This window comes from Salvelinus namaycush, chromosome 14 (assembly GCF_016432855.1).
Source record: "Salvelinus namaycush isolate Seneca chromosome 14, SaNama_1.0, whole genome shotgun sequence".
In the NCBI taxonomy this organism is placed as follows: Eukaryota; Metazoa; Chordata; class Actinopteri; order Salmoniformes; family Salmonidae; genus Salvelinus; species Salvelinus namaycush.
The window spans coordinates 31,246,100-31,253,984 of record NC_052320.1 but is presented as its reverse complement, the minus strand read 5'-3'; the positions used below and the strand labels follow the sequence as shown (position 1 = coordinate 31,253,984).

Genomic DNA, 7,885 nt, shown 5'->3' with positions numbered 1-7,885 from the left:
CCAGTGCAAATACCTTCTGTGGTCCAAGGTCACTGTTGACTGCCTTCAGCTCATCTGCAATGTAGAGGCCGCTGTGTCTGTTGTCCTTTGTGTCTGTGCTCTTGTAAAATACTGGTTGAGGGGTGGAGATTATATAGTTAATTATTCCTTTCCCACGAACATTCGACCACCCATCAGAGATGATTGCAATACAGTCTGCTTTCTCTATGATTTGCTTGACCTTCACTTGAACTCTGTCGAACTCTGCATCCAGCAAATGAGTAGATAAAGCATGTCTGGTTGGAGGGGTGTATGCTGGGCGAAGAACATTCAGAAATATCTTCCAATACACATTGCCTGTGAGCATCTGAGGTGAACCAGCTGCATACACTCGAGCAAGACATTCTTCAGCATTTCTCTGACTACGTTCCTCCATGGAGTCAAAAAAAACTTCTGATCCCAGGAGGACCATGAGCTGTTGCTATCGATAAGGTGTCTGAATCATAATATTCACCTCGAATAGAAGTAGAGGGACTTTTGTCAGAGGTTGCTTGTGAGCGCTGAGGGAACTTTATGCACTTGGCCAGATGATTCTGCATCTTTGTTGCATTCTTCACATATTATTTGCAAATGTACACAGCTTTTCCTTCTACATTAGCTGCAGTGAAATGTCTCCACACATCAGAAAGTGCCCGTAGCATTTTCCTGTAAAGATTTTATTTTTTTATTTTTTTTTAACTAAAAGAATTCCATGTACAGATAAATAGCTAAGCAGTTAGATTAAACATCTCATTTGTAAGATAAATGTTTTAAAATGAAACATGTATGGAAACAGGTGAATTAACACTCTTCAGTTAGCAGGCTCAAGCAAGCTAAAACCCACATGGTAGCAAAAACTAACTAGCAGAAATTGTTAACAAGTTAGAAATTATTTAAACACACTTTGCTGTAGGCTACTATTGACCAGTTAACAAAAAATAATGTATGTCATATAAAATATATTATAAAATACACCCCACCCAGTATTATAATCAAAACTTACCAGAAAGCATGTAGTCCTTGGCTAAGACAGTGTAGTAGTGTGGGCTCAATAGCATCTCATTAGTGTAAAGATCTTGAGAATCAGCTATACATGTGATGCACTGTGCATGCAGAGGGTTGCAATTCCATTTAATTGGGGATAGTTTAACCAAAATATGCCACAAGACCTAGAATTGCCTTATGTGTATCCCACAAAAAAAGGTTCACTGTTAAAAGTTAACTTTTTTGATGAATTTAAGCAAAATAACCACAATTCCCGGGCTTTCCCATGGAAAGTTTCCGACCCTTTGCAACCCTAGTCAAGGCTCTGGCTGTGCCACTCAAGGACATTCAGAGACTTGTCTCGAAGCCACTCCTGCGTTGTCTTGGCTGTGTGCTTAGGGTCGTTGTCTTGTTGTAAGGTGAACTTTCGTCCCAGTCTGAGGTCCTGAGCGCTCTGGAGCAGGTTTTCATTAAGGATCTCTCTGTACTTTGCTCCGTTTATTTTTCCCTCGATCCTGACTAGTCTACCAGTCCCTGCCGCTGAAAAATATCCCCACAGCATGATGCTGCCACTAGCATGCTTCAACATAGGGATGGTGCTAGGTTTCTCCAGAGATTACGCTTGGTATTCAGGCCAAAGAGTAAAATGTTGGTTTCGTCATACCAAAGAATCTTGTTTCTCATGGTCTGATAGTCCTTTAGGTGCCTGTTGGCAAACTCCAAGCGGGCTGTCATGTGCTTTTTAGTGAGGAGTGGCTTCCGTCTGGCCACTCGACCATAAGGCCTGATTGGTGGAGTGCTGCAGAGATAGTTGTCCTTGTGGAAGGTTCTCCCATATCCACAGAGGAACTCTGGAGCTCTGTCAGAGTGACCATTGGGTTCTTGGTCACCTCCCTGACCAAGGAACTTCTCCCAATTGCTCAGTTTGGCCGGGTGGCCAGCTCAAGGAAGAGTCTTGGTGGTTCCAAACCTTTTTCCATTTAAGAATGATGGAGGCCACTGTGTTCTTGGGGACCTTCAATGCTGCAGAATTTTTTTGGTAGCCTTCCCCAGATCTGTACCTCGACACAATCCTGTCTCGGAGCTCTACAGACAATTCCTTTGACCTCATGGCTTGGTTTTTGCTCTGACATGCACTGTCAACTGTGGGAGCATATATAGAAAAGGGTGTGCCTTTCCAAATCATGTCCAACCAATTTAATTTACCACAGGTGGACTCCAATCAAAATGTAGAAACATCTCAAGGATTATCAATGGAAACAGGATGCACCTGAGCTCAATTTTGAGTCTCATAGCAAAGGGTGTGAATAATTATGTAAATAAGGTGAATAAACTTGCAAAAATTTTAAAAACCTGTTTTCACTTTGTCATTATGGGATATTGTGTGTAGATTGATGAGGAACATGTTTTATTTCATCAATTTTAGAATAATGCTGAAACGTAACAAAATGTGGCAAAAGGGAAGTGGTCTGAATACTTTCCGAATGCACTGTATATGTCAAATACAGAATGCTATCTGATTTATGGCCTCATAGCCATTACTGGAAAAATGTAAGTATTTTGTTTAAGGCCTTTATTTTTATTTGTAAACCTGTTTTCTCAATTCATCATGAAATCAATAATTTAAAATAACTTTTTATAACATGCAGTACCAGTCAAAAGTGTGGACACACCTACTCATTTAAGGGTTATTCTTTATTTTTACTATTTTCTACATTGTCAAAAAATTGTGAAGACATTAGTACTATGAAATAACACATGGAATCATGTGGTAACCAAAAAAGTGTTAAACAAATCAAAATATATTTTATATTTGACATTCTTTAAAGTAGCCACCCTTTGCCTTGATGAAAGCTTTGGACACTCTTGGCATTCTCTCAACCAGCTTCATGAGGTAGTCACCTGGAATGCATTTCAATTAACAGGTGTGCCTTGTTAAAAGTTAATTTGGGGAATTTCTTTCCTTCTTAATGCGTTTGAGCCAATCAGTTGTGTTGTGACAAGGTAGAGGTGGTATACATAAGATAGCTCTATTTGGTAAAAGACCAAGTCCATATTATGGCAAGGTCAAATAAGGTCAAATAAGCAAAGAGAAATGACAGTCCATCATTACTTTAAGACATGAAGGTCAGTCAATATGTGCAGTCGCAAAAACCATCAAGCGCTATGATGAAACTGGCTCTCATGAGGACCACCACAGGAAAGGAAGACCCAGAGTTGCCTCTGCTGCAGAGGATAAGTTGATTCGAGTTAATAACTGCACCTCAGAAATTGCAGCCCGAAAAATGTTTCACAGAGTTCAAGTAACAGACACATCTCAATATCAACTGTTCAGAGGAGACTGCGTGAATCAGGCCTTCATGATCGAAATGCTGCAAAGAAACCACTACTAAAGGAGACCAATAATAAGAAGAGACTTGCTTGGGCCAAGAAACACGAGCAATGGACATTAGACTGATGGAAATCTGTCCTTTGGTCTGATGAGTCCAAATTTGAGATTTTCTGTTTCAACCACCCTGTCTTTGTGAGACGCAGAGTAGGTGAACAGATGATCTCCGCATGTGTGGTTCCCACCGTGAAGCATGGAGGGGGAGGTGTGATGGTGTGGGGGTGCTTTGCTGGTGACACTGTCTGTGATTTATTTAGAATTCAAGGTACACTTAACCAGCATGCCTACCACAGCATTCTGCAGCGATACCCCATCCCATCTGGTTTGCGATTAGTTGGACTATCATATGTTTTTCAACAGGACAATGACCCAAAACACACCTCCAGGCTGTGTAAGGGCTATTTGGCCAAAGAGAGTGATGGAGTGTTGCTTCAGATGACCTGGCCTCCACAATCACCCAAACGCAACCCAATTGTGATGGTTTGGGATGAGTTGGACGGCAGAGTGAAGGAAAAGCAGCCAACAAGTGCTCAGCATATGTGGGAACTCCTTCAAGACTGTTGCAAAAGCATTACTCATGAACCTGGTTGAGAGAATGCCAAGAGTGTACAAAGCTGTCATCAAGGCAAAGGGTGGCTACTTTGAAGAATCTATTTGTTTAACCCTTTTTTGGTTACTGCATGATTCCATATGTGTTATTTCATAGTTTTAATGTCTTCACTACTATTCTACAATGTAGAAAATAGTACAAATAAAGAAAAACCCTTGAATGAGTAGGCGTTTTCAAACTTTTGACTGGTACTGTATTTTTCTTCTGACTAGAAACAGGGTTTAGAGTTGTTTTGTGCGAGAATTTCATCACTTGTCTTCTCTAATTCACCACATGATCATGCCCCAGCTTGATTGGCAAGCATACAAGCAAGCTAGTATAGTTGACTCGTAAATGTCACCGGCTAGTCGTGCTGCAATGAAATAGGTAAGCTTGAAGTTTTGATGTTGAAATATGGCGTGTTTTAGCACAGTCAATGTTTTTATTTTTTTTAACTTCGTTACCTGCTTGGAAGTCTGTTATATTATTTCATCGGTATGTTACAATAGCTTGCCTATACGTTTTCTAAACACGTTTTCAGACGTGCCACTCACCTTGATATCAGAATTTACCGATAGGGGGCGCTGAAGTCTTAACTTTGTTTCTCCGTATATTCATATTTGGCCAGCAACTGCCGGCAGGTGCGTTGGCTTTGGGTGCACTACGGCGTATGAAGTCAGATGACATCAAACCTGGATAACAGTTGCTGGACTCAATGGTGACCGCTCAACAGTGAGTTTGATATGTCCTTGTATCCATGTCATTGATTTAAGTTGATGGGAATATTATGCTTCAACTTAAAATGTTTGATGGATTCTTAGAATAGCCATTGCAATCAGTGAACTCATGGTTTTGAAATGCACCACGAGCCTTTGTGCACTGCCACAACAAGCTCAACGCTCCGCGCTGTCCTCTTGGCACCGAAGGCCTACTTTTGGGCTACTCGTCCACAAGATGGTGCTAGTACACTTCCACTCATCCTCACAACTCAATTTAGTTGGGTGATTGATTTTAAATTAAGAAATGTATTTATGTTAAAAATTAGACCACTGATGTAAAGGTCCATATCTCATTCGTGTATGTATTATTTTCTCTCCGAATGGTAACATGAAACAGGTGTGCCTTGTTAAAAGTTAATTTGGGGAATTTCTTTCCTTCTTAATGCGTTTGAGCCAATGTTGTGTTGTGACAAGGTAGAGGTGGTATACATAAGATAGCTCTATTTGGTAAAAGACCAAGTCCATATTATGGCAAGGTCAAGAATGTGGCCAAGAATGTGTCTGCGTCTTTACGCGTTTGGTCACCTTTGGCGCTACAAGGTGAATGGCAAGATGTCGATTTCATTTTTGTAGGCTATGTTGTATGGTAGCCTACGTACATAAATCAGGTGTGCGTGTGGGTGGTTGTGTGCTCGCGTTCAATGAGTCATTTGGAGTTTGATAATCAATTCGCCTAGACATTTTTTTCATTCAAGCGACACAAACATGTTTTACTTACGACTTTGACAAATAAAGTATTTATTCATTGATTTATTAAACAAGCATCATATTGTAATAAATAATATTTTACTAATAACACAGAAATTAATTGTTTCGTCACGGGTAAGTCCGTCACACAGAAAGCTTTTAAACATGACTGACACAAGCAGGTAGGCCTATTGGCCTTTGCTTTACAGATATGAAATCTGCCGCAACAATGTGTAAGCAGTAGGCTATAGGTAGCACACATACGGATAATCGTGAGAATTCAAGTGAATTAGCGAAAGAAGTTCGTTTTTTTATAGACCAAAGTCATCGTATGAACTAGGCTCCTCATCTGAACGAACGGACAATTTGTAGTGGCGACGTAGAAAGCCACCGTACCTCTTCTGATTGTCCCACTTCAAGGTGTTCAAGTTGTTCAACTTTGGCCGAATCCTTCGCATGAAACCTCCATATCGCTTTTGTAACTCCTCTCGACTACCTTGCTCCCTGGAGTCACTTCTCTTTGACTTTGTCTTTGGACCAAATTTGCGTAAAAACCCTCCGTAACGTTTGACCTTGTTTATTGCTGCTTCATCATCATTGAACACTCCCATCTCGTTTTCAGAATCAACATCTCCGCCCTGATCGTCCTCCGAAAACTCCGAGAGGTCTCTCTCTCCAAATTTTCTAAGCAAGTCCTCGTATTTCTTAGGGAACGCGTACGCTCCTTTATAAACGCCATTTTCGCGCCACGGAGAGGTTAACAATTTGTTTTTGTTTTTGTCAATTCGTTTAATGAATCCACCATAACGCTTGACCACGTTTGCAATTGAAGCGTCTTGGTCGTCCTCCCTCTCTGGCGTGGTCCGCGGACCCGCATCTTCATCGCTGAACTCCGAGCCCACTGCGCGGGATTGTAGAGTCTTCCCGCATTTGTCTAACTCGGCCGTGGTCAGTAGAGTTCCCTCACATTCCAAGGTACAAGTCTGAAAGGAAAATGCAAAGAGCAGTGAGCAAAAATCGGCCAATTTACTAACCACATTATGAGAAGGCTAGAAAAGAAAAATAGTAGGCAGAAAGAGAATCATATATTTACCTACACTCAGTTCTATGTCTTTGTTTGTTTACTACAGAAAACATTTAATCTGAGTTTGACATTAATGTGTGCCCCCAGGCTTCTGTAGAACACATTTGGGAAAAATGGCAAGTTTGTCTGAAGACAATTCTCACTCGCTTCCACAATCCACGCGCGCTCTCCATGGTGCTGAAATGGGCCACGAGCCTTTGCGCACTGCCACAACAAGCTCAACGCTCCACGATATTTGATAACAAAAAGTACACCATCATAGATACATAAACACACATCAACGTAAAACAACACTTTCTGTTTGTTTCCATTGGATAAAAGCAAAGTTATCTTGTCATGATGTAAAGCAACTCTTACCAGACTGTTGACTGGGATGTCTGTATTGAGGATTTGTTGCGCGCATTGCAGACACTGGGAAGAGCAGTCTGCTTGGGTCGAAGATGGCAAGCTAAGTATCAACACCAGGACATACCACTCCATTTTGCCAAATCCCTGAAATGAAAAAGAAAACGTGAAGAAAATGTAATGTTCACTTGCCAGGGAAAATGTAACACTTGCCTATGAGATTTAGACTTATTACAGATTTGGTTTTAAATATCCCTCGACAATAAGCATGTATTTCTTTTTAACTTTGATTAGTCTTTGTTTCAATTCCATGTTAGTGGCACAACTTTTCTCTCTTTTTATTGATCAAGCGCCATGCGTAATGGTGTGGCCACCACGCTATTCAATTAGTGTACGATGTTAACTGCCAACAGTTTACCAAATTGTAATAGGCTAGTATAACTCTTCACGGGAGCATTTTTATTAATAAACAGGACATTTGCAAGTCCATTACTGATTATAAAATACAGTAATTGCGAGTAACAGCTGCAATCACACGACTAACAAATGTTATTATTTGGAAATATTATAACGCCAGTACAACACGGTAATAATCAGACTGACAAAAATGGAATAATAAATCAAATGTAAATACCGCAGTAATGTTGGATAATTGTTTCAACCCAGGCGTGGAGAGGTGCAGATGGAACAGGAGCGCATATGATGCAAGTCAGTGTATGTTCTTCCCCAACAGTTGTTTTTCTTTTGACTGGCTTGTCGTCTCTTTTTATTGACGGAATCTTCGTCGTGTCACTGAAGAACATCAGAATAGCTTCTATTAAGTGACCAATGGGAGATAAATATTGCGCAAATAAGCCCACTCGTGCCCGTCACCGCCTCTCTCCCTCCCCCTCTCTATTTTCTGACGCCCACTCACCATTCGCTTCAGAAACTTGGCAACTCAATAATCACACACGTTCTAGCACATTCATAAAGGTTATTGGGTTACAATAGGTAATTGCGAGGAGTTG

The 7,885-nt window shown here is 40.8% G+C and overlaps 1 protein-coding gene across 1 annotated transcript; it reads right to left on the bottom strand.

Moving 5' to 3' along the window:
- Window positions 1-5,585: 5,585 nt before the first annotated feature.
- On the bottom strand, window positions 5,586-7,594 carry pdyn (prodynorphin). Its single transcript, XM_039007695.1, has 3 exons — window positions 7,510-7,594; window positions 6,888-7,022; window positions 5,586-6,429 (listed from the first exon to the last, which is right to left on the bottom strand). Exons 2-3 carry the CDS (start codon window positions 7,008-7,010, stop codon window positions 5,758-5,760), a joined length of 795 nt encoding a protein of 264 aa, XP_038863623.1. The 5' UTR covers window positions 7,011-7,022; window positions 7,510-7,594; the 3' UTR covers window positions 5,586-5,757.
- Window positions 7,595-7,885: the final 291 nt, after the last annotated feature.